Here is a 26,059-nt window from a genome sequence, read left to right as displayed (position 1 = left end):
CGAATTAAATAAACCAAAAGAAAATTCATAGTTCAAAACAAAAGAAAGAGTGTAGATGGAAAAAACGGAAGTGCAAAAATCATTTCTTTTCTTTATAATATTGTAGGTTAAACCCTTACCCAAGAAGTTACTTTTTACTTTTTCTAATCATATTTGGGTTTTAGAAGAACAAGAAAGAAAACACTAGTTAGAATTGCATAATAAACTACGGTTAAACTTTGTTGTTTTTATTAAGTTCCCAAAAAGGTAAAGTTGTCCATGTGCCTGCTTCTATATTCTAAACACCACCTGAGCTCTCATGTTTCGCCTTCGCCAGACCACCTAACTTTTATAATCTCAGCGTCGAAACCATGATTACTAACCCAATTAGCAATCACAAATCACACAGATTAACAATTTACTCAAACATTAACATTAATAAAGCATCTCTTCCTTCCTTTTATATATTACATACCCTCATGCATTTGCTCAAAAACACTCTTTCACTACCACAAAAATGGGGTCCCTAGAAATTGTTCCAGCAACCCCTATATTTGCCGACTCGATTTTGAGTCTGCGGATTTCATTCTTGGTCAAGTTTCTCGACGATGAGAACTTCATCTCCATCACCCCGAATTCGCACGGCGAAGTACAAGATAAAAAAATGGAGTGTGGTGATCACCAAAAGGTATGTAACCCGGATTTTGAGTTTCTCTCGAGTAATGTGAGCAGCCATGCCATGTTGTCTGCAGATGAGCTATTTTTCGATGGGAAGCTCCTACCCTTTTGGCAAAAGCAGCACGCCGAACAGCTTGCAAAGCTCAACCTCAAGACCAAGGATGTCGAGGAGATGAGAATGAGGAGGTGGTGAACAAGGAGGAGAGCCGAGGGAGTTGGTTTGTGGACGATGATCCATCTTCGAGGCCACCTAAGTGCACAGTTTTATGGAATGAGCTACTAAGACTGAAGAAACAACGCGCTTCATCGTTTTCCCCGTCTTCCTCATCCTCGTCTTCCTCTTCTTCCTTAAACTCGTTGGCGGATGTAGCTACGATGACGGATCAAGAGAAGGAATGGAACAAAGAGAAGTATATGAAAAGGATAAAGAAAGGGTTGGAAAGAACAAGATCAGCAAGCATAAGAATAAGGCTAATGGTAAATGTGCCAATTTGCACACAAGTGAAGAGCAATGCCTTGCCACCTTTGTTTCCTCTCAGAAAAGGAAGAGTGCTAGGGAGGTAGAGATGTTGGTCTGATCTGCAGGATTAATTGTCCAATACGAGAATTTTACCATGCTCTGGTACTGTACAACATGCACCAGCTAAGAATCCAACAACCAAGGATCCCGGTGCATACTAGAAAATCCTCGTCCAAGATGTTCGCAATTTTCGCAATATTTTTTTTTATTTCATTTAAAATTTCCGTCTCATGTTTAGAGTGTTACTTATGTTGGATTTGAAGAATCATAATGTAAATGCTAACTTTTCTAGTATTTTGCCACAATATTAACCAAAATTTGTTTGATTTATTTATTTATTTGCCTTAATGTATTGTCCAAAAAGTACATACATTATCTGCCAACCGGCTCTCCCAAATAAGTGGGTAGGAAAGGGAGAAGACATTGCACATCTGTGACTCAGTCGGTCCAACATGTGAGCCATTGCAGCACTTGGAATCTGATTTTTGGCCTTAACCACCAATGAATATTTGAATTATTTTTAGCATATGAAGAAAGGGAAGAGGACCACATTGGTAGGATTCTCTTTGAACATGGTTTGAATGTAACAGGATTCAAATTCCGATTTTAATTTACGGGGAGGGAGATTCAAACTTAGGTGCAGGAGATGGACATATTGCCAGTTGGCCTAACGCACATCTGTAAATGTAATAAGGACATTTGACTAGAACCATAAGAAGAAATTGAGGTAGAATGTCAACCATAGACCTAAGTAAAAACAGATCAACACCAATCACTTCAAATAAGATTTACAAACAATACACTGTGTAGATAAGGGAAAATGTGTATTAAAGAACAAGAAAAATTAATATGGACAACAACAACATCGACTAATTACATAAAGAACACGACAAATCAACGTGGCTGTATATGAACAATCGGGTACAAAAATGTAGGGTAAAATTTCACTGAAGATCTCAAACTCCACCAAAGCTAAAGAAACATAGGCACGAGAGCTTTCGACTACAGATCCAAAGAGCTGGCAAAGGGAAAATTTGCAGTCCAAATTTTGGAGAGCTCTTTATGTTTAGAGTTTGGATCAAGTTTCTTGGAAAAAATATTTACCTTTGAATGCGTAATACTAGCTGTTCAAGTAGGCGGCGGCGCTGAAAAAGAATTTCCAGACGTCCTGAAACGCAAGGAAAAACAATCAGCTTAAGGTGCAACGTAAGGTTTGAGTGGTAAGACCAGTGAAATTTCAACTACCTTAGGTCCAGACCAGATTTTCCAACAAGGCTATCAGGAACTTCACCAGTCAAATTATTGTTTTGTAAGAAACTGAAAGAGACGTGGAAGCAAGTTAGGACTCAGAAACATCAAGTATCACGGCAGAATCAACGCATGTGCAAGACGAAAGAAAGGGAAAAAAAAAAGATAGTTTGCCCAGTTGTGATGTCATCTAACAGCATTGTGAGCTTAAAATCGGCATAAAACCTGAATTATCCAACAAGAAGAAAAAAAAGATGTAGAATATCTTCCATAAGAATTGAAAACAAGGTATCAGTCAGATAAATATCTACATCTGAAACCATAACAATATGCCCGCATAAGTTCATAACATATTAGTCTTATATACTGAGATCAATGCGCCGTGCGTGCATATATTTCTGAAATTGGTGAGAATCCTTTATCAAATCACAAGGTTTAGACCATGATAGACTTCTAATGGTATTTGCTTCTGACCAACAAAACAGATAGAACATGTGGACGCCCTAAAGTATTCGTCTGTAATATATAGCACCCTGAACGTGCAAATTTTTGTAGCAGCCATTCAGATTCAAATGCTTTAAAAAGTAGGTGTTTCCAACAACAAGAGAATCGAGAGGTATCAATACTAGGGTTATACCATAACTTGAACTCTAATCCATAAAGTTCACAAATCAGTGACAATTAATTTTTTTCGACAAATAAATTAAAATGCTAACATTTCCACAATTAAACAGTATAGAACATAAAATTGTTTGAGAACCAAATTCTTCTCATCCATTTTCTATACAAATAGACATTTTAGAAACTGTGAGTAAAAATCTCAAATTGATACCAAGAAAGAACAAAGAACCAGCTTTGACTGTTTGACATCACTTACAGTTCATGCAAGCTATCAATGCTCCCGAGCGATGAGGGGATATTTCCACTAAAATGATTATCTTCCAAGTGCCTTAAATGAGGGAAAAAGAAAAATTGGATTAGAGAAAGCCATTTCATGCAACAAGGAGACTCAGAATATTCAGATGAGACAATCAATGCAATGTGAAAGTAGCACAAAACCGCTAAAATAGATAATTAATCACTTAATCACACCAGTACAGTTTCAGGCCATTGACTTCCAGAATTCCATTTATAGTGGCTAATGCTTCCATATGCCACAATGTGTTTCATTGCAAATTTAAAAATAAAATGATCAAGAGGCAGGGGAAAAACATGGGAAGTAAATTGTCACAACTTACAGTTTCTCCAGTAACTTCAATGAACTTAGATCGGGAATAGGCCCTGTAAATTTATTGTTCCTAAGCAAGCTATCAGAAGTGCTAAATCGTCAATCAGGCATTCAACAAACACTTGTGAACAAACTAAATACAGTTAAATTTTCAGAAATCTACATATTAGACAATGCGGTCATATTGGCAATGCTAGGTGATAGCGATCCTGAAATGCCCATACTCGTCAGATTTCTGAAAGCATGAGGAAATAGATGTAAGTTTTGGCCATGTTGAGATGAAAAAGAGAAAGGGAAGCAGACTATAAGCAATACCCAAATCAAGCAATGAAAAATGATTACGACAATTTTCAACTCACAAAGAGACCACTCGAACCCGAGGGCCTAGAGAGCATGTAATGCCTGTCCACGAGTACTGACGGGGCAAACAAGGATCACCACTCCAGTCAGGTGGAGGGTTCTGAAGACTTTGTTTTACTCTTTGCAAAGCAATAACTGTGAAAAGAAAATGGCCACTCCCATTACAAATTCAGAATTGATATCACTAAAATGAACACCATCAAGTCTTGCATCAAGCCTATGTACAAATGGCATCTAAACTTTGCAATTTGAGTGGGCTTATGTACAAATTTCTAACATGGGTTAGTTCAAAACTAAAATATAATCCCAATAACATCAAAAGATAAGCATACCATCTCGAGTAAGAGTTGTTCCTCCAAGGGGCAGAACATCAAACAACCCGCCGGCATTAATCAGAGCACCACCGCTTAACCTCCCAGAAAGGGTCATAGTAATCCTAGTAGAACCAGAAAGTAGCCACTACGTCGCATATACAACAAGCCCTCCTGGCTTCATATCCAAATCCTTGTAATACAGTACACCATTGATGCTAATGTTGATCACCCTTGAACCCGAGGAATCCCCTGATGCAAAGTATAGAGCTATGTAATAATTCGATTCAGGAACCGACCCAGGAGGCCAATCCAACTCCATGGCCTCAGCTTGCCCTGTCGTCAATTCGCTTTTAAAAACTTTCGAAGGGGGCATATTCCACATGCCAGAAACAGACGCATTTGAGTTGCTCACATTGATCGAAATCAGCGGATTATGCTCTTCAAATGGCGCCCAAAAACGATCAAATTGGTCATCAGGGTATCTGAAAATAACCGAATTCCAGTTTCTAAAATCTTTACAAATTTGACCTCAAAGTCACTGAATACACAAAATTTTGAATGTAAACAAAAGATAATGGTGCATTTTTGCTTATCATCGCATTGATTGTCGTTAGACGAAAGCCAATTAATCTATAAACTACAAAAAATTCGAAATTTAAACTTGCAATCATTGGGGTGGTAAAAAATCATTCATCGGATTGTGCCCTCCAAATGGCATCCAAAGCTGATCAAATTCCTAATCTGGTATCTGATGACTGTGGAGCCTAAAATAATCCCAAATATTCTAGAGGCGACACGTAGATTTTTATTCAAAAAGACAAGATTGCCCTAAAGACAAGATTGCCCTTTGGAGGTCTGATTAATTACCCAAATCTTATCTTTAATACATTCCTAATTTAAGATTGACTCAAATAAATTAGGAATAATCACACCATTATCTCAAGATATTATTTCCTATTTAATATATTGGGAATATTTAGAGAATATCTCTCCATTAAACACTATATGGCCGACCCTAGCCCTATAAAAACCCGGTATTCTACCATTAGAGCTTTTGCAACCCTAAAAAACTCTAAACACTTTACTCTCTCAGAGAAACTAACTTAGGCATTAGAGATCCGTTGACCTAACCCCCCTCGTGGGCGCGTGAGGGCATCGGAAATCCGCTGACCTAACCCCCTATCTCAGGCGCGCGTGAGGCTTAGGTCTTTGATCAAAATTGTAGATTGTTTTGCAGATGCATTTTTGTCAAGACTGAAGAAGGCGAAAATTTGCATCTACAATGATAACCCAATTTTGGATTCTAAACAAACTCAAATTTTGACTTCAAAGTCACTGAATTTACGGATTCTACAAGTTAAAACAAAGAGAAGGGCGCGTACCGAATGATGGGTCCAGTGTACCCAAATCTGTTTCGGGCGACCAAGCAAAGGCCGTACGACTTAAAGTTGGTGGAGTTGTAAAGTGAGTCTTCGAGTATCACAAACTCCAGGGCGGATATAAACGGGTCAGATTCGATGTAATTGTTCTACCCGAGGCACACGTTCATGGTCTTGGCCTGGGCGAGAAAGACCCCACGTAGTATGATGACATGTTGTTAGAGTAGTTCTCGGTCGTGTTAACGACAGCCCAGAAAGTGCCGTCCACAATCTGGTCGAACACCGGCGGCGAGTCGCTGCTGTTGTAGTAGTAGGTGGTCCGGACCATGTACTTTGCATTGCGGTAAACCTGGACGGTGTAGCAGAACTTACGGTGGGGATAGTTCAGGAACAATCGGGTGGTGGAGAGGATGGGGACGAGGCCCGGGGTCATTAAGTTCAGCGAGGTCCCATTGGATACAAAGTCGGTATCCGGTAGCCATTCGCGGCCGTCGATTTCGGATTTGAAGGCGGCGCCACAGTTGATTAGAGTACCTGTTCGAAAATTTAAAAAATTTGAAATTCGAACGCCAGCATCGAACCCGAAAATCAATTGGCAACTAGAAAATAAATATTATATTATATAATTACTATACAGGACTTGACATTTCCAAATTAAACCCTAGGGCTAAGTCTTCCCCTCAACGAGGATTTAGTACTCTTCCAGGTGAAACCCTAGGGCTAAGTCAGGTACATTTCTTATCTCCAAGGCCTCTTTTTGCCTCAAACTGTATTCTTGTCTTGACCTGGTCCTTTTGGCTTTTCGCAGCAAGTCCTGAAAGAGACTTTCCCCCAATCGTCTGGTCTGTAAGTCAAAGTGCTCCCGTCCTCATTTATCTTCTAGAGGTACAGAGATTCCCCCTTCTAGAATTGAGAATATCAGGCAGACAGAGATTGCCCCCCCAGTGGGCATTGCTCCATTAGAGGGAGCTGCAGTGCAGGATCCTCCTTCTTTTCCATCCTCAAACCCTGCTAAGTTGCCCAAACTTTTTGAAGCACTCGGGCGGCTTGAGACGAGGTTGAAATCCTCAGGACATTCTTCAGCAACCTCCAGTTCTTCAGAGCAACAACGAGTCTTCCAAGAATGGGCGAGGAAGGACTTCACTGCATTATTCAGCCTCAAGGCTCTTTATGATTTAGAAAAGGTCATAATTAAGTCTTTCAAAACTGGTCGGCTATCAAAACCTCAGCACGATTCCTTTCTCTCTTTCTTTGAGAATTTAAGGGCTCTTAGGGAGCAATACCAGAGAGCTGATAGACAAGCTAATCGGGCAAGATGCTTTATGGAAAAAGAGTCAAGCATCTCCGCTCAAGTTGATCGGTTGATGGATGAAAGCTTGCAGACAAAAGAAAGGGTTAGAGTTGTTACTTCTGAAATCCAAAAGCTGGAGGAACAACTGGTTGCTCTTAAAGCTGAACAAGCAACTCTTCTGGATACCCTCGAAAACCAAATTGAGGGAGTAGAGAAGTCAAACTCGGAGTTAGAGCATACTAGGTCCCAACTTGTAAATAGCCATATTGTTTTGGCCGAACCTAGTAGGATATTTGCCATTATGCAAACATATCATTCTCGAATAGTGACCCTGAGTGAAGATGTTAATTTTTTAGAATAGGATGATTTGTAACCCTTTTCTTATTGGAATGAACATGTGTTTTGTCTCCTGCTCTGCTCTTGGTACTGTTTGAATTGACTTCGTGCAGCTCTTTCCCCCCTTGATTACTTTCTTCTTTCTTCTACTTCCCTCGTCAGCACCAATCTTAGGGCCTGATCTTGATTCCTTGGTCCCCTTCATGGTACTTTTATTCATGCAGGGGTGTTGGGACAACCCGGGATCTTTTCTTTCCTCTGCTGTACCAACTGGTGACCCTGGCTCTTCTTTTTAAATGAGGTTGATCATATTGATAGGAGCCTCCGGGAAAGGGTTTGTATCCACCATCATACTGGTTTGGGGCTTGTCAAGTAACAGCTTTCCCTTCACTATCAGGTTTTGTATCCAATCTCTAAACTGGACACAATTGACTATGGAATGGTTGAAGGTATAGTGTAGCTTACAATACTTCTTCCCTCTGAGTTCTTCTGGTTTGGGCATCTTTTTGGTATTGTCGGGCAAAATTACTCTTGCCCGCACCAGTTCTTCATAGATCTCAGGTGCCTTGGCCAGATCGAACGAATAACTCTGGTACTTGGGTGGTTTCATGGGGACGAAACCACCATCATTCATTACGATCTTCTGATCTTTGACAGGTTGGACTAGCCCTTTTACCGTCAGCGGTTTGAAAGGTGTGGTCATTTCAGCGGCACATACGTCAATGTCTTCTTTATCATGGCTACCCTCACGTTCTGGCCTGGTTTCTCCTACTTCCACACGATGAATTGCAGCTTTGTTTTTGTAGAAGGAAGGGACTTTGGAAGTGTGCTTCACTTGTTGCTCTTCTTGCAACAACCTCTCATACTTAGTGGCAGCAATTACCAATTCTTGTAGCTCGTTGAATTGTGTATCATAAAATCTCTTCCTCAAAGGTAATTTCAGAGCCCTTTGAGCAATCGATATGAGCTGCGCTTGGTTGACGGGGAATTGGCATCTCATCCTTGTTTTCTTGAACCTCATCATGAAGTCCTCAGTAGATTCATGATCGTATTGTTTGACTTCAACAAGGTCATTGATAGTCAATTCTTGCTCTATTCTGTAAAACTGTTCGTGGAAAGCCATCTCCATTTGCCCCCAGTTGGCAATAGAGTTAGGGGGTAATAGAGAATACCACTGAGATGCTAAACCCGCCAATGAATTCCCAAATAACCTCAATTTGTAATTTGGGTTGTTTTCATATGCCACACAATGATTGGAGAATTTGAAAATGTGATCTCTGGAGGACACACTACTGTCTTCATCTGTGAACGTTGGGAATGCAGGCATCTTGAAGTTGAGAGGGAATGGATTTAGCTCGTCAATATATTCAGGATAAGGCTTTTGGTAAGTGACCCTGAACACTGGGTGAGCCCGTGGTTGAGCATTTTAAGCTACTGTCCTTTTTAGCTCCGCCAATTGCTCCATCAGCTGCTAGTAGCTGAATTATCATCATGACCGATGAGAGCAGATTCGATCTTTGGGCTCCGGTCGTTGCCCGCACCTGCTTCTCTCCTTGGTTTGGGCTTCCTCCAGTTAGTTCCCCCTCCCTTATTAGCCAACGGGGGTGGCCGGTAAGGTAGAGGTTTATCTGAGGTAGTGGTGCCTTCCTTTCTGCTAGTCTCCCCTATCATTACAGGTATTCCGTACTTCGTTCTCTCTTGCTCTCTTTGCCTCCTATTATTAAATGATAATAATGGGAAGCTGGAAAGCTCTATTTCCAGAACTAGCTCTATCACAGGTTGACTCCCTTCAGGAAATACTTTATTCTTTCCCTTATCCTTTTCTTCTTCTAATAGTGGGAATAAAGGAATGATTGGTTCACTTATCATGGTAACTTGTCTCATCCCACTTTCCTGAGCCCCTTTTGGAGTAGAAAACTCCAGGTCAAGTCTTCTCTGTAGATTCCCTGTTAATGTACAGAGCCTACTCACTTCTCCCTTGGTTTCCAAGGAGATTCTTTCCATGCTTTTTAATACTTGGATCATAGTAGCTTGTAGTTCTTCACTAGTTCCCTTCCCTTCCAATCTCTCAGATGAAGTTGGGCTTTCTAGGACCACTCGTCCTGATGGGGAATAAGGATTTCCTGATTGATCTGCCATTTGTAGAAGAAAAGGTTGAGAGAAACCCTCATTCGGATTCTTTTTACCAATTTTGTGGCTTTTCTTTTTGGATAAGCAAGATCAAAAGGTGTATAATCCTACCGGGCGTGCTAAAACTATGTTCGCGTCAGGAATTTCCGTCGGGGACGTTTCCTGGCCGACGAGCGCACAGCTCCCCGGGAGGTTGGCGCCGGTTGAGGGTTGCTGTCGGGCTTCTGCTTCACTGTCGAGCTTTGTCGAGCAAGGCTCGTTGGGAAAGGCTTGTCGGGCAAGACTCATCAGGCACGGCTTGTCGGGCAAGGCTGGTCGGGCAAGACTCGTCAGGCACGGCTTGTTGGGTAAGGCTGGAAGAGAAGGACAACGTTAACTTTGAGAGGTGCCTTTTTGGGGCTTTAGGTGTAGGCCTTGAGGCTCACAATCAAGATTAACTTCTAAGTACTCAAGCGTGCCACTGCCATCTTTAGCATGGCAGATGTAAAATGTATGTCGAGTTTTACTTATATATATATATATATATATGTCTGAGAAACCGTGTTAGTTATAATAGGTGCCTTTGTGGGGCCTTAGGTGTAGGCCTTGAGGCTTCCCATCAATAACTAAACCAGTGCTCGAACATATAATATTTGTTCCATTGATTGCAGGAGCCTTACAACTATTATACTTCTGATTACCTGAATCTGAGAGATAGAACGAACCCAAATAGGTGCCTTTGTGGGGCCTTAGGTATAGGCCTTGAGGCTTCCCATCAGAATTCGTTCTTATACTCAAACGTTCTAGACCGCGGAATGGAATGAATACAAATAGATGCCTTTGTGGGGCCTTAGGTGTAGGCCTTGAGGCTTCCTATCAGAATCCATTTCATGCTTAAGCGTTCTATGATAATCATAATATAATAGAAATAAAACTAAGGGGTAGGTCGATTACTTGCGCCCCAAGTAACTTCGGACTTCTTGTTTATCAAGGATTATCGTGGATGGGTTAAGTCCACATAAGGTTCTTTTTTATGCCTTGAGGCCAAGGACTTTCAACTGATCAAATTTACATGCCCGAGGGCTTAGAACTTAGATCTGGTTTGAACAATGAAGATATATTCAAATCGGATCCAAGTACTAAGAGACTCTTTTAATAGTCATCTTACTAGAAATAACTTGAATACAACTGGAAGTATACAACATATTGCTAGGCTAATGAATGAAAAGACAAAAACAAAGAAGGTCGGGCAAAGTTTAACCTTGTCGGGCAAGCCTGGTCGTCTTGCAGGTTCCTATCTTTGTGGTTTATCAAGGGTCTGAGAGCTTTTAGGGAGAGGTAAGGTGAGGAGTTTACAAAGAGAAATCGATACTACAGAAAGGTTGAACAGGGTAGCAGAGCTATTACAAGGGTTTAAGTGAAGGCTTGTCCCGAGAGGGATGAAGGCTTGAGCTGACTACAGCTTCGTTTTGAAGGCAAATCTGGTTTTGAACAGAGTTTGTGCTTGCATTTGTTTGTTTGTTTGAGTGTCTCTAATCCTGATTTCTCTTTCTTCTTTTATAGACAACTCAGCTTGGCCTCTTGTAGTAGCAGCCTTGCCCGAATGCAACTTGAGAGGCAGTGACTCATCAGCTATTTTACTTGTTCTGCCATTATAAAGTACTTTATGGGCTGTATAGCTGGTCAGTCTATACCACTTGGCCTTTGGGTAGGTGAGCAAGTGGTCTTCATGAGCTGCACCAAGTCAGAAAAGCCCATTTTCTACTTTCTGGGTTTTGGCTGGGCTTAGGCCGACTCTTCCTTTAGGCATCCCTTTGGGCCAGCCCCCTCTCCTGAGCCCAAAGTTCAAGTTTTGATCCAAACAGTGTGAGACCTTGTGTTTTTTCCCAAGACGTTACTTTCAGAGTGCTACTTTCCCGTGCTCGTTTATTCACATTCGGGTCGACCCGATCCAGCATCTCGAACGAAAGTCAGTCCCACTTCGTCAACTACCAGCAAGCACGACGGCTCTAGCATGGCAGTTGGCGGGTCCCCTGGATTCTGGCGGGCCCATCCATAACGCACCACGCGCACGTTAGCTGATATCGCCGTCCCAAACGTTAAATATTTTATATTTACTAAAAAATATTAAATAAATGGATATGTAGATATAACAAGGATTTAAATATCGATAATATCGACGAAATATCGCCAATATTATCGTTTTTTTGAAGATCCGAAATTTTTTTAACTATCCAAATGATTTTCGTCAAAATATCGCGATATTATCAATAATATCGCAAAATAATACTAAAAAATACTTAAATATGTTGAGAAAACTCAACATATACTTCACTTGATCATAGCCCAAAGGCCAATCAAGTTAGGATTTTCTCAGCTGGGGGAATGTGGATTTTATAGGAAAAATTGCTTGCTCACTGCCCTCACATGGGCGATGTGGGACTCCCCCAATGGGAGAGAAAATCAGAATTTTGGCCGAAATTTTACACCCACTTTAAACGGCCATAACTTTGTCAAAACTCAACGAAATCAAGCAAGACAAAAACGAAAGTTGTAGCCCTCGAAGAGACGAAGAGAATAGTACCTCACACGACGTCTAAATCGTCGTGGTGTGGCCGGAAAATGCCTCGAAAGTCACTGAGATCGGCGGAAACTGGGTAAGATTCAAATGAGTATAACTTTTTTAATACTCAACGAAATTGAGTGAAACAAAAAGGAAAGTTGTACTACTCGACGAGACGAAGAGATTGATACCTTGCACGCCGGCCAACTCGCCGTGGTTTGGCCGGAAATTGCCTCGAAAGCCACTGAGGTCGCCGGAAATTGGATAAGATTCAAATGAGTATAACTTTTTCAATACGCAACGACATTGAGTGAAATAAAAAGGAAAGTTGTAGCCCTCGAAGAGACGAAGAGAATGGTACCTTACACGACGTCTGACTCGTTGTGGTTTGGCCGAAAATTGCCTCGAAAGCCACTGAGATCGCCGGAATCTGGGTAAGATTCAAATGAGTATAACTTTTTCAATACTCAACGAAATTGAGTGAAACAAAAAGGAAAGTTGTACTACTCGACGAGACGAAGAGATTGATACCTTGCACGCTGGCCAAAATTCAATTGACACACTCCTGGCTTCCAAAATTCAATTCTTTTACTTTATATAAACTTGAAAAAACATAATCGGCATCCAAATTAAAGTTTAGTCTTATTCTTATGTGTAAGAAATTTAAAGTATCAAATTCGGCACATTATTCTTCATCATTTTATTCACTTCCCTTTTTTTTTTAATATCCTAAATAAAACCTCCAAATATTGTACTAATTAATTATATATAAATGATTATGGTGTGTTTAAACTTCTTTCATTAATTACTACATATTTTCTATACTCACAATGTTTGCCAGCTCGCTATATAATCAACTTAAATCAGTTAAATCCATCATGCAATGCATTTCCTTCCAATTTTTTGTGATAAACTAATAGATAATTGACTAAATAAACATCCTACAAAGTTTCATTAAAAATTTCCAAGTTTTTCTTACAATTTCCGTGGTTTCCATGTAATTTTTATCGATATCGATATTTTACCGATATTTTCATCGATATTTCCGTGTTTTCGGACTACCGATATTTCCGATATTACCGATATTTTCTTCCTTGGATATACCGGAAATCATGTGGCCGGTTTTGACCCGACACAGCTCACCGGAAAAGAAAAGAAAAGGAAAAAGCAACAAAACAGAAAAGAAAAAGCTTTTACTTCTTTTTTTGTTAATCCTGAAATTCCGAAAATACCCTTGGATCTTCCCCTCTCACTTGTCTGTTTCTCTGTCTCTTACCTGTTCAAATCCAAAGTTTGTTTTTCCAATTCGGATAGCTGCTTCTTCTTCTTCTGCTTCGCTTCCGTCGCCGTTGATGGAATTGCAGAGGGGCCAGGATCAGAGCCGTCCGGAGCGGAAGGGGCAGAAGCGGAAGCTGGAGGAGGAAACCGGTGGCGAGCGGGAGATCTCGGTGAAGTCCGGCGAAGCAAGAAAGGCGCTGCTGAGCGAGGTCAGCGAGCAGGTGAAGGTCCTCAACTCCACCTTCTCTTGGAGCGAAGCCGATCGAGCTTCGGCCAAGCGCGCCACGCACGTCCTCGCCGAGATCGCCAAGAACGGTTGGTTAAAACAAAATCCCCAAATAACCCTCCGATCTCGCCTCAATTTCATTTTCTTTCCTCATTTCTCATCGGTTATGGAGTTTTCGAGGTTCTTGAATTGTTCGGAATTGACGATTTTGTGTGTTTGTGTTGGAGCAGAGGAGGTAGTGAACGTGATCGTCGAAGGCGGCGCGGTTCCGTCTCTGGTAAAGCATCTTCAAGCGCCGCCGTTAAGCGACGGCGACCGGAGTTCGAAGCCGTTCGAACACGAGGTCGAGAAGGGAAGTGCCTTTGCCCTGGGCCTTCTCGCAGTTAAGGTCACTTTACTCTTACTGTTTTTCAAAATTTCAGTCCACTGTGGTCAAATTTTCTGTGGACTTGGAACTTTCCTTTTGAGCGTGTAATTTACTCACAGAGGTTCAAGAATTGGAATTTATGTTAGTTGGTTTGGATACTAACTGAAGTTGCAAAAATTCAAACTTTTGTATACAAGTACAATTAGTGTTGGTGAAATTACAATTCGAAAATCCGAAATAATATTCTCTCCCAAAAAGCACACAGACAGTGCGGCTTTATGAACTATGAATCTAAGATTTCCCAACAGATTGCGTGTTGCGGTAAAAGTTATATTTTTTGTCTGTGGTACATGTAAGGAGGTTTACTGCGATTATTTTTTGTCGGGGTGTTTGGTAGTTTCTTAGTTGCTGGTATGTTATAGCAAGTCGGCGTGTCATGGTTGCCGATATGTCTGCTTGCTTTTGATTCTTGGTGTATCCAGTATTACTCTTGACCTTCTATATGTTGCACGGATATTTATACGAGACACTCTTGGATAGGATATAATTCACCATCACACTGACAGTACGTGTAATTGCTGAACCTCTTCTTTCTTGCTGTCTTATGTGTCAACAGCCTGAGCATCAACAACTCATTGTTGACACTGGTGCATTGGCTCATCTTGTGGATTTGTTAAAGAGGCACAAGGATAGTCCTGTATCTCGGGCTCTGTATAGCGTCATTCGTAGAGCTGCTGATGCCATCACCAACCTTGCTCATGAGAATAGCAGCATTAAAACCCGTGTCAGGTTCGCTTATGTCTGAAGTACCTTCTTTCAAATGAAAATTTTGATGGTAGCAACACTATTCTAATGATCATCAGGACTGCTTATACAGAATGGAAGGTGGAATTCCACCTCTAGTTGAGTTGCTTGAATTTGCTGATACCAAGGTGCAAAGAGCAGCTGCTGGAGCACTACGAACTCTGGCATTTAAAAATGACGAGAATAAGAATCAGGTCATAGATCTTTCTTTTTTTAAGTTGCTTATGGGAAAAGGTTGGTTTGAAGAGGAACCTGATGGTGTCAATTTATGGCTTTGCAGATTGTTGAATGCAATGCGCTTCCTACTCTCATTCTAATGCTTCGGTCTGAGGATGCTGCAATACATTACGAAGCAGTAGGATCTTATTTTACTTGAATTTATATTATGCACTTTTGGACTTATGTTGGTCAGAATTAGGTTGTCGCACTTCATGTTTCTCATCATCAGATTATTTATAATGTGATGCAGGTTGGTGTTATTGGAAATCTGGTACATTCATCTCCGAACATAAAGAAAGAAGTTCTTCTTGCGGGAGCTTTACAACCTGTTATTGGATTGCTTAGGTGTGTCCCAGTAGTGTCATGTCACGTGATATAGCTAAACTTTTCTTGTGTCTTATCCATTTTTTTGTACATTGAAGAGGTTTCTGAAATCTTTTATATTGGGTTACAGTTCCTGCTGCTCTGAGAGCCAAAGAGAGGCAGCTTTATTAATTGGACAATTTGCTGCAACTGATTCAGATTGCAAGGTGGGTTAACTATATTTCTTTCTTTCAATATTTTTCCATGATTTGAGTCAATTTCTCACCCATGTTTTGCGTTTGGCACCACAAAAATGTTAGGAATCAAAGCACCATTAAGCTTCTTTTTCTTTGTTCAAATAATGATCCTATTACTTGCAATCTTTGCTTTATCCTTGTAGATAGAGCTTTGTTCCTTCCATATTGATTCCTTGCTTTTGGGGACATTGCCCTTGCCCTTCCACTGAAATAGTCAGGTTTTTTGTAGGTTCACATTGTACAGAGGGGTGCTATTCGGCCTCTGATTGAAATGCTTCAGTCCCCTGACGTACAACTAAGGGAGATGTCAGCTTTTGCGTTGGGGAGACTCGCACAGGTTATTATTTCTTCACATATGTTGTTTCTTTTGTGTAAATTACATTTCTTTGGTCAATATTGTCTTTATCTTAGTGGATGTATTCTGCCATTCAAGGATGGATTTTGATTTTGCGCTGAGAATTTACTTAACCATTGATGGACTTATTTCATGTTCCGCTAGAAATGAAGATGAATTTGTGGGTCATATGTTTTGACAGTTGAGCAGTAGTTCTAGAATTCAACTCCTGAGGAGTTTCTTTTAGTCACTAATATCATTACTAGTCTCAGGTTTCCTGACAGAGATCTGATGAATTAATTTTCATGTATTATTGAAATAATGCTTTTTCTGTCTTTTGGTGCTATGTGATATGCTCTTTGGTAATAATGATTCAAGTTTTTGCTAATTCAGGACACAAACAACCAAGCTGGTATTGCACATAATGGTGCTTTAGTGCCATTGCTGAAGCTTCTTGATTCGAAAAATGGTTCTTTACAACATAATGCTGCATTTACTCTTTATGGTCTTGCAGATAACGAGGTATGGTATAATTAATGAATTTTCATGAAAATTGTGTCAAGGTAGACATTTAACATCATTTTACTGTGATGTAATTTATTGATTCGTTTTCCCTGCTAGGATAATGTCTCCGATTATATTAGGATTGGAGGTGTTCAGAAGCTGCAAGATGGAGAATTTATTTTTCAAGTATCTCTCTCTCTCGCTCTCACTAAAGATTTTATTTATATTTGTAGTTCCGTAGATATACAATGGATGTTTTCAGTTCTTCCATTTTTCTTCTCTCTTTGCTTCATATTATAATTGTAACCTGCAAGAATTGACGAGTCATATTATCAGGCAACAAAGGATTGTGTGACCAAAACATTGAAAAGATTAGAGGAGAAGATTCGTGGACGAGTGAGCATTGTCATGTCTATTTTTAGTTTTTATTTTATTTTGTAATTTCTAGCATTTTGTATGCTTTAAGTATTAAATCCAGTAGATTGTAATTTCTTATTTTCTTAATGTAGGTTTTGTCCCATTTGCTATATTTGATGCGTGTAGCAGAGAGGGCAGTCCAAAGACGAGTTGCTTTGGCTTTTGCTCATCTTTGTTCACCAGATGATCTGAGAACAATATTCATTGACAACAATGGCATGTCACATCCTCTGTTTATATCATATTTTTTATGGTTGCTTTTGCATAGGAACTTATATTCTTTATATACTTCTGCTCGTTTTGGATTTTCTGATATTGATATTATTAAGCAGGTCTGGAGTTGCTTCTTGGGCTTCTTGGTTCCAGTACCCATAAACAGCAACTTGATGGTGCTACGGCTTTATATAAGTTGGCTAACAAAGCCATGACTCTTTCTCCTGTGGATGCAGCTCCCCCATCTCCAACACCACAGGTTGGGGCGTTGTTCAATAACTGCTGGTTTTTTCATGCTTGCGGAATGAATTCTTTAAGTTTTTGAACATAATATAAAGTCTGTGGTAGCAAAATATATTTTTTTTGTTTTCCAATTTATTCACATTTTTGTTGGCCATTTTGGACCTCGAAAACAAAAGGGAAGATAACCACACAGCTCATTATCATTTCACTTCTCTAAACAGTTCCTGAACTTTTTGAAATTTCCTTCTTAAGGCATGTTATACAACACTTTGCTTATACTATATGATAGTACTGTAAGATTCTCTGTCCTTAAAAGAATACAATTCAAATAGTGTTTTCTGATGCATTTGAAGTACCGATTAAAATATAACAAAACGTATCAAAGCGTAAGTTGTCAAAGTGGAATCTTTTCTTTTTAAGTTCACATACCGATTGCAATCTAAAAGAATTTTCCAGAAAGAATTGAATTCTAAATTCCTATTCAATGGTTGCTTTCTTGCAATTAAAAGTACTGTCATCTTAAGCATTAAAGTATTTATTTGGCATGAATTTCGTGTGATGGTGGATAAATCTTCGTGCAGGTGTATCTGGGGGAACAGTATGTAAACAATCCTACGCTGTCCGATGTTATTTTCTTAGTTGAAGGTTTAAATCTCTTATGCTAACAGAATATTTAATTAGCATGGGTGATTGTATTGTTAACATAAATGACCTCTTTAAACATTTGATTGTTTACTGACCAATTGCAGGTAAACGGTTCTATGCTCACAGAATTTGCCTGCTTGCTTCTTCAGATGCGTTCCGTGCAATGTTTGATGGTGGTTACCGGGTGGGTATCTGCATATAGTGATTTCATCCTAGATCACAATTTACCTACAATTAAACACTGTAGTGCAAGTAATAGAGTAAAAATGTTGTCTTCATGTTCGGTAGTGTGCAATATCTTTATAATTTCCAGTTAACCTATTACAGGAGAAGGATGCGAGGGACATAGAGATACCAAATATTAGATGGGAAGTTTTTGAGTTGATGATGAGGTAAAGTGAAGATTGTGTTTTCTTTGTCTTTCACAAAAGCTGTCCGGCAAGCTTTGATAACTCAGAAACTTCCGACTTTACACAGATTTATATACACTGGATCAGTCGACATTACTCTTGATATTGCTCAAGATCTCCTCAGAGCTGCAGATCAGTATCTTTTGGAGGGACTCAAGCGGCTTTGTGAGTACACAATAGCACAGGTGACCTGACAGACTCTCTCTCTCTCTCTCTCTCTGCTCATGTCTTGCTCTGAGTTGAAAAAGGCAGCCACCTAATTACAATTCTACTCTTTTTTGACTTAGGACATATCGTTGGAGAACGTTTCAAACATGTATGAACTTTCAGAAGCCTTCCATGGAATGTCATTAAGGCACACATGCATTTTGTTTATCTTGGAGCAGTTCGAAAAATTGAGTGCCAGACCAGGGTATGTGCTCCCTCCATCCGTTCGTTCGTATTCAAAGAGATTAATTACGTATAGTCCGCCTGAGTTCCTAGATTTAGTCTTGTTTTTTCTTAGCGAAAATTGGTATCGCCTTTGCTTCTTTTGGCCGAATCCTCATTTTTTGTTTTCATCTACTGAAATTGTGTCGATGCTGCAACACTGCAGGCACTCTCATCTGATCATGCGTATGTTACCCGAGATCAGCACTTACTTTACTAAAGCGCTTACGAAGCCTAACCCACATAGCTTGCGGCTATAAGTCTCTGCCTTCAACCCTTGAGTTCTAACACCCCGATGTACAGAAAACGGTACTAGATGCTCTTGCTGTTGTCGAGCCGTGAGATTTCTCTAATTCTTTGATTGTAGTTTGCTTACAATCGGTCATGATTCAATTACTTGTAAAAACGACGCCACCTTTGTAGTACAATTCTGACATTTCTCGGAATATTTATGATCTTCGCCCGCATGGTCTCTTCAACAATCTCAAAAGTTTCTGAGCCGTTGGATGTAGCAGTGCAGTCGAAGCTAGAATGATTGAAACTCTGTTCGTATAGGAAATGAAATAGGCTGAATCCAAAATCATCTAAAAGTTATTAAAATTGCTGGTGAGTTGTTTACTATTAACACTTTATAGCTGTAATATATGGATTCGAACAGAATTTGGCCGAATGAAGCCTGTAATTGATGAAAACGGGATTATATTATTATAGTACAATTTTCATATTTTGTTATTTTTCTATTTTTCTATTTCCTTTCTTATTTAGATACCTAAGGCTACTAGGTTTAAAAACATTATAAATAGGTCATCTTGGTCTTAGCCTTGTTATTAATTCATATTATTATGTAAGGAGGAGCATTTGAATTTGAATACAAAACGGCCAACTAGCTGCCTCAAAACATCTCTAAAGGAGATGTCAAAATTGTCGCATAAACATACAACAGTAAAAAATGGCAACAAACTCCATCCAACCTTGTCTTTAATTTCTTATGTGGGGTTGAGTTAATTGACGAGAAAGTCTTATGACATCAAATTTGATAGCTCCTATCAAATTGATTTAATAATGTTTTAATAGGCGTGATGCCTCTTTACTTGTAAGTGAAATGTTTTAAGTTTGATTATCGCCAATTGTAAATTTGAACCATATTGTTATAGCTAGCCCAGTGTTAGGTTTAGTCGACTCTCCCACCTCCCTTAGTCTAGATAATATCGTTTATTCCAAGTATAACAAATGTTGATGTGTGTTCTAAGTATTTGATTGGTTGTCTCAATAATTAAACCCACAAATGTTGCTGTGTGTGATGCAATATATAACAGATGTTGCTGCGTGTTCCAAATATTTGATTGGTTGTCTCAATAATTAAACCCACAAAGAAATGGAAAAATAATAATAGAATGACAATTTTGTTTAACATATCGAGTGGAGTGGAGCAAAAGATTATACAAAATTTCAAATCATTACCAAAATCATCAAATATTATATTGACGTTTTATGTTTGACGGTTCTTTTGAAAATATGTTCTAACAAGCTGGCGAAACCACATCTAAACATAATCAAATGTTTTAGGTGCACCTACTCCAATATTTACAAATTTAGAAGTAGTTTGCGGGCTCAAAGTGCCCACAATATTTTAATTGAAAATGGCAATGATCCACACTTTTTAAATCAAAGGCACCTCTTTTAAAAGCCTCGGAATTCCATGATTCACACTTCAATTCCATACTTTTTCCGTATCTTCTACCAAAGTCTCTGCAATGTCTTCCAGCACCAAAGAAATAGGCTCGGAGTTCCTTCCCTTCATCAGATTCTACAAGGATGGCTCGGTGGAACGCCTTTTGGACTCTCCATACGTGCCCCCATCTCCAAATCAAAACCCTGAAACTGGTGTCTCCTCCAAAGATATCACCATCTCAGACAACCCCAATATCTCCGCTCGCCTTTACCTCCCAAACCTCCCTCAAAACCAATCCCAAAAGCTTCCCATCTTGGTCTACTTCCATGGTGGTGGGTTTTGCATTGAATCCGCCTTCTCATTTCTTGACACCCACTATCTCAACCGCTTGGTCTCAGAAGCCCGAGTCCTAGCCATCTCTGTTGACTACAGACTCGCCCCGGAGAACCCACTTCCTATTGCTTATGAAGATTGTTGGGATGCTCTTCGATGGGTTGCTTCTCACTCAAGCAACAATGACTCAGGCGGTGACAAAGAGCCATGGTTAGTCAGGTATGGAGATTTTGATAGGCTTTACATTGGTGGTGATAGTGCAGGTGGAAACATTGCACATAATATGGCTATCAAGGCAGGAGTTGAGAGCTTGTGTGGTGGTGTCAAAATTTTGGGTGCATTTTTATCCCACCCTTATTTTTGGAGTTCCAAGCCAATTGGGTCAGAGCCTAAAGGTGAAGACTTTGAGAAAGCTGTCCCTTATTTGATTTGGGACTTTGTTTATCCATCAGCTCCCGGTGGGGTCGACAATCCGATGTTAAATCCGGCGGGTGAGGGAAAACCGAGCCTGGCTGGACTTGCGTGCTCTCGGCTGCTCGTGTGTGTTGCTGGAAAAGATGAGCTGAGGGACCGAGGTGTTTGGTATTACGATTTGGTGAAGGAGAGTGGGTGGAAAGGAGAAGTGGAGCTGTTTGAAGTTGAAGGAGAGGACCATTGCTATCATATCTTCTGTGAGAGTGAAACTGAGAATGTTAAGAAAATGATAAAACGCTTGGCTTCTTTTCTTGTCTAGTAACTATCATGTCAAGATAGTATGATCAAATTTATAAAATAAGTTTTTAATAAATATTGTTGTGTTTTTCAAGTATTTTATTGGTTGTCTCAATATTGTTGTGTTTTTTAAGTATTTGATTAATATTAATATATAATAAATAGGGATGTGATATCCACACACCTTTTTTTACTTCTCTCACACTCTTTTAATATTCGGCCGTTAGATCGGATGAGTTGAAGAAGACCAAAGGATAGAAATTAATAAGGAGTGTGAGAGAAGTAAAAAGGAATGTGTGGATAGCCCACCCCAATAAATATTGGATCTTGGATTCATGACTTACTACTAAATCTTGGATCTTGGATCTTAAAGCTGCGACAATTGTCAAATTTGAGGTGGTGGTTTTGTGGTTTCTGCTCTTAGCAAATGACTATGAGGAGGAAGCTTGGTGTTTGGGGGTGACTCATACTAGGATTTTTATGTTGATGATTACAAGGTTATCAAAGGGTGGTGCGGTCTTACCTCGTGGGCGCGTGAAGCTTTTGGCCTTAACCAAAGGTGTTAATTGTTTTGTAGGTGCAATTTTATCCAAGATCAAGGAGGAAGAAATTTGCATCCACAAATTGGTGCTTTCATTGAGAGAAGAGTCACACACTCATAGAAGCCTCCCGCATCAAAAGGTTTTTCTATTTTCTTGTCCATTTGTAGATTTTTCGTACTTTCTTATTATTAGAATTTTTTATTTGCAAAGATTCTTTGATAAAACGTAAAATCCACAAATGAAAATTCCAATATTCAAGAAATGGGACCACGACGATCCATGAAGCTAAATGTGATTATAGGAGCGGCACCATCGCTACGGGGCTCCACCATGGTAACCACCGCAGTGGCCACCACGGTCACCACTACCCGTGGCGAGGTCTATGGCATCACTACCACAGCCCGAGATGTGCCATCCAAGGCTCACGGCACCAAGGCCACGACCCAAGCCATGTCACTCCAAGCCCAACACGAACTCAATGCTTTGCCAAGCCGAGCCCAAGCCTCGCACCCATGTGCATCACACTCCGAGCAGCCCACTCTCGTGGCCCAGCATGCTCTCGTGGCCTTCCAAACAGCCTAAATCGATTCAAGATTAGTTCAACCGTCCAAGCTCTAAATTTTCGGACCAACGATCGAACGAGAAGCATTTTCACCACATTTTTCTACCGATTTGACATTTCCCAACTCAAATCTCGCACCCGGAGTTTACCACACTCCCACTGTTTAAGGAGATGCATTCATTCCAAGTTATTCCAATCTAAATGGAGAACAACACTTGTCTCGACAAGTCATAGAGTTGACGAGCGCCCTATCACCGTAGATGACTTTGGTGAACCAACTTTTACAGCTCATCGAGATGCAATGTGCCCCAGACGATGTGTCCTAAAGTAGGACAAGGGCAGACAAAGAACCTCTCTAGCAGTATCCCGGTAAGCAGCCACTCGACCAGCCACGAACCGAGTGTTTGGGCAGTGTACACTCCCAATTGGGCCCCTGAGATAGCGTATACTCTCATCTTAGCGCGTAGAGGAGCATGCATTATTGACTAGGCCTATGTACGAGCATACATTCACGGTTGGGGTCACACTCCGATAGTCAACATAAGCAACATTCCAGGTGAAGTGTTCATTCGCGGCTAAGCCCGCAAAGAGCATCCTCCACCTCACATCGGAGTAGACAGCATGATGGACGGAGAGAAGCAATCACTCAATCCAGCTTAAGTTCAATAGGCAGCCTGCGAATAACTCGCTCGCCTGTTAGGAACACACCACATGCACCGCATCCGTGGCATAGATGAGCCAAGCATATGGAAGAGCAGCCTAGACCAGCAAGTCACAGCTGAGGGCAGCCGAGAGTTCTGCTACCCTAACAAAGGCAAATTCAGGAAGAAGTAGAGAGACTTTTGACCAATAGATTGCGTAATTTCCAATGCAACGAGGTCACCGACAAGGCACTATGATGGAACATGACCAACATAAGGAGGTCACCCTTCACGGATGAGATCAAGCAGACAGAGCCTCCACGTGAGTTCAGCATGCCACATTTCATATCTTTCAAAGTGGATGAAGACCCGAAGATACACTTAAAGCACTACCTAAGCACAATGATCCTCTATCGAAACAACGATGATCTTATGTGCAAGATATTTACAACCTCTCTACAAGGCGAGGCATAAGATTGGTTCTACACCCTGCCCCATAATTCACCCGGAGTTTCGATGAACTTTCTTTGGTTTTCACCAAAGAATATTCATCCTATTGCTCGATAAAAAAGAAGTCCAACCATTTGTTCAACGTCAACAAGAACCTAAAGGAGTCGCTTCGCGACTATGTGAAGAGGTTCAAGCAGAGAAGGCAAGGATAGTCGGATGCAACGACTCGATAGCTAGAGCAACCTTCCAAAAAGAACTTCCAGCATACCACCTGCTATTTGGAAAATTGATCATGAAAGAATATCTAACTATGGCAGACTCTTTCGTTCTGGTAGAGAATCATGCCCTTTGGGACGAGGCTCGCCAATGCACATTCAAGGACTTGAATAAGTACTCGACATCACCTCCTTACTATCTAAACCGGAAGCAGCGGATGACTTATTCGCATGTTTGACGGTATCTAAAGCAGCAATAAGCTCTACCATCATGCGAGAAGAGTTGGGGGGGCCTGACTACTTGTATTCTACAGTTTAAAAGCTCTCATCGATGCTATTAGAAATTCAAAAGCTAACTTTGGCGATAATTATTGTAACCTGGAAGCTCAAGTTTTACCTTCAAACGCATGTAGTCATCCTCATGACACACTATTCTGCCTAATCCAGACACGTGACGATAAAGACGTAAGACCTTGGTAAATGCAAAGTTTTCTGACGAATGCAACAACTCAGCCCAAGAGATATGCCAAGGGCAGACGAATACTGGAATGACACACTCGAAAGTAAGTTTTGCACTTGTTGCCCCAAAAGATTCTACATAGGAGTAACATGTACCGACAGTTTAGCACCACTTCTTACTACATGTCACACGATCCCAGCCGACCCTTGCTCTATAATTCCACTCTAGAGTGGTCCAATACCAGCAGTTGAGCATCTCTTGTTGCGTGTAACATGGCCCCAGCTCCACGACTCCCTACCACACATTTATGACAAAACAGAGTGGCCCAACGACGCCCCGGAGGTAGTCGAGCACGCCATAGCCGTGATTGTTCCACTCGATGGAGACTTCTGGCATTTGCATGTCCACGATGCATCCAACTACAAAGGTTCAAAAGTAGGTGTAGTCCATTAGGTTTCAAAGTGTCTAACAACGAAGCAGAATACGAGACCCTACTAGCAGGCTTCCAAATGGCAAAAGACTTGGCAGTGAAAAAGCTTGCAATTCATTATGACTCCCAGCTAATCACTAGCCAGACTGCTTGAGGCGTTTCAAACTTACACCCTCACTCAAGTTCCACAGGCAGACAACGCTCACCTGGACGCACTAGCCGGCCTAGGCTTCGCCCTTGACCATTAACTCAAACGCTCTATTTCAGTGGAGTATTTAGACAAGCCAAGCATAAAGGCGAAGCCAGCAGCCGATGTGTCACAGGTTAGTACAACTCCAAACTGACAAGATTCCATTATAGACTACCTGGTCATTGACACATTCCCCACGAAAAGATTGAAGTCTAGGAAACTCCAAATCAAGGTAACACGATACTACATGTGGAACGATATTCTCATCTGAAAATCCTACATCAGACCACATCTTCGTTGCCTAGCGCTTCCCGATGACTTGAAGGTTCTAAGCTCAATTCGCGAAGGCGTTTGTGGAAATCACTCTAAAGGTCGATCTTTAGCACAGAAGGCTCTTAACTCAGGCGACTACTGGCCTACCATGCACTAAGACGCTAAGGAGTTAGTACAATGACTGTTGCCAACGCTACAAGTCGGTATCAGCACTGCCTGCCAGTAAGCTACATCCACAGACGAGTCTTTAGTTGTTCATGTAGTGGGCAATCAACCTGGTAGGACCTATGCCGCCTGCTACTGGAGGCAGAGACATGATGATCATAGCAACCGACTGGTTCACCAAAAGGGTAGAAGCAGAGCCCAAGATAACCACGACTCAAACAGACATAGAGCACTTCATATGGAGGAACATCATTTGCTGATTTGGAATCCCTCAGTCCATCGTCACCGATAACGGCTAGCAATTCGTGGGCCAAGATATGGCATCAAGTAGCACATGTCCATGCCAAGATATCCTTAAGGCAGTGGAGGGCCGAAGTATCCAACAAGATGATCCTTGACTGCCTCAAGAAATCCCTCACCAACAAGAAGGGAAAATGGCCAAATGAACTCCTCGGATGTCTATGGGCATATCGCACCACCAAAAGACGAGCAACCAGTGAGACTCCTTTCTCTTTAGTATTTGGCTCAAAAGCAATCATTCAACCTAATGTCATCAAGCTAAGTATCACCGCTTTACTACTAAGTATTGAGCGGAACGGTAAAGAGATGGCCACAAGCTTAGATCTAGTAGAGGAGAAGCGTGAGCAGACCATCACCTGCATTGTAGCCTATCAGCAACAACTCATTTCTAACTACAACAAAAGGGCCAAGATCCAGTAGTTCCAGCCCGAATATCTAGTCTTAAGAAAAACATTCATCAT

The 26,059-nt window shown here is 40.8% G+C and overlaps 2 protein-coding genes and 2 pseudogenes across 3 annotated transcripts; 3 read left to right on the top strand and 1 right to left on the bottom strand.

The window, feature by feature from the left end:
• Positions 1-277: 277 nt before the first annotated feature.
• Positions 278-1,494, top strand: LOC126597143 (uncharacterized; annotated as a pseudogene).
• A 431-nt stretch (positions 1,495-1,925) lies between these two features.
• LOC126597145 (receptor-like protein 4) lies at positions 1,926-6,266 on the bottom strand (annotated as a pseudogene).
• Positions 6,267-13,108: 6,842 nt separating this feature from the next.
• LOC126596877 (ARM REPEAT PROTEIN INTERACTING WITH ABF2-like) lies at positions 13,109-19,378 on the top strand. Of its 2 annotated transcripts, none has more exons than XM_050263557.1 (19): positions 13,109-13,598; positions 13,740-13,891; positions 14,493-14,665; positions 14,754-14,874; positions 14,961-15,035; positions 15,150-15,244; positions 15,354-15,429; positions 15,689-15,796; positions 16,187-16,315; positions 16,415-16,483; positions 16,634-16,693; positions 16,807-16,930; positions 17,047-17,186; positions 17,752-17,815; positions 17,920-17,999; positions 18,143-18,207; positions 18,293-18,410; positions 18,513-18,637; positions 18,821-19,378. In XM_050263557.1, exons 1-19 carry the CDS (start codon positions 13,118-13,120, stop codon positions 18,912-18,914), a joined length of 2,349 nt encoding a protein of 782 aa, XP_050119514.1. In that variant the 5' UTR covers positions 13,109-13,117; the 3' UTR covers positions 18,915-19,378. The 2 variants fall into 2 exon arrangements, with proteins under 2 accessions (XP_050119514.1, XP_050119513.1); XM_050263556.1 differs by having other exon boundaries at positions 13,740-13,897.
• Positions 19,379-20,355: 977 nt separating this feature from the next.
• LOC126595648 (2-hydroxyisoflavanone dehydratase-like) lies at positions 20,356-21,563 on the top strand. The gene has a single exon (XM_050261948.1). The coding sequence runs from the start codon at positions 20,409-20,411 to the stop codon at positions 21,390-21,392; it is 984 nt and encodes a 327-aa protein (XP_050117905.1). The 5' UTR covers positions 20,356-20,408; the 3' UTR covers positions 21,393-21,563.
• The last annotated feature ends 4,496 nt before the right edge of the window (positions 21,564-26,059 follow it).

The sequence above is a fragment of the Malus sylvestris genome, chromosome 13, assembly GCF_916048215.2.
Source record: "Malus sylvestris chromosome 13, drMalSylv7.2, whole genome shotgun sequence".
Taxonomy (NCBI): domain Eukaryota; kingdom Viridiplantae; phylum Streptophyta; class Magnoliopsida; order Rosales; family Rosaceae; genus Malus; species Malus sylvestris.
The sequence above is the reverse complement of the archived record's forward strand: the minus strand, read 5'-3'. Positions and strand labels throughout refer to the sequence as shown.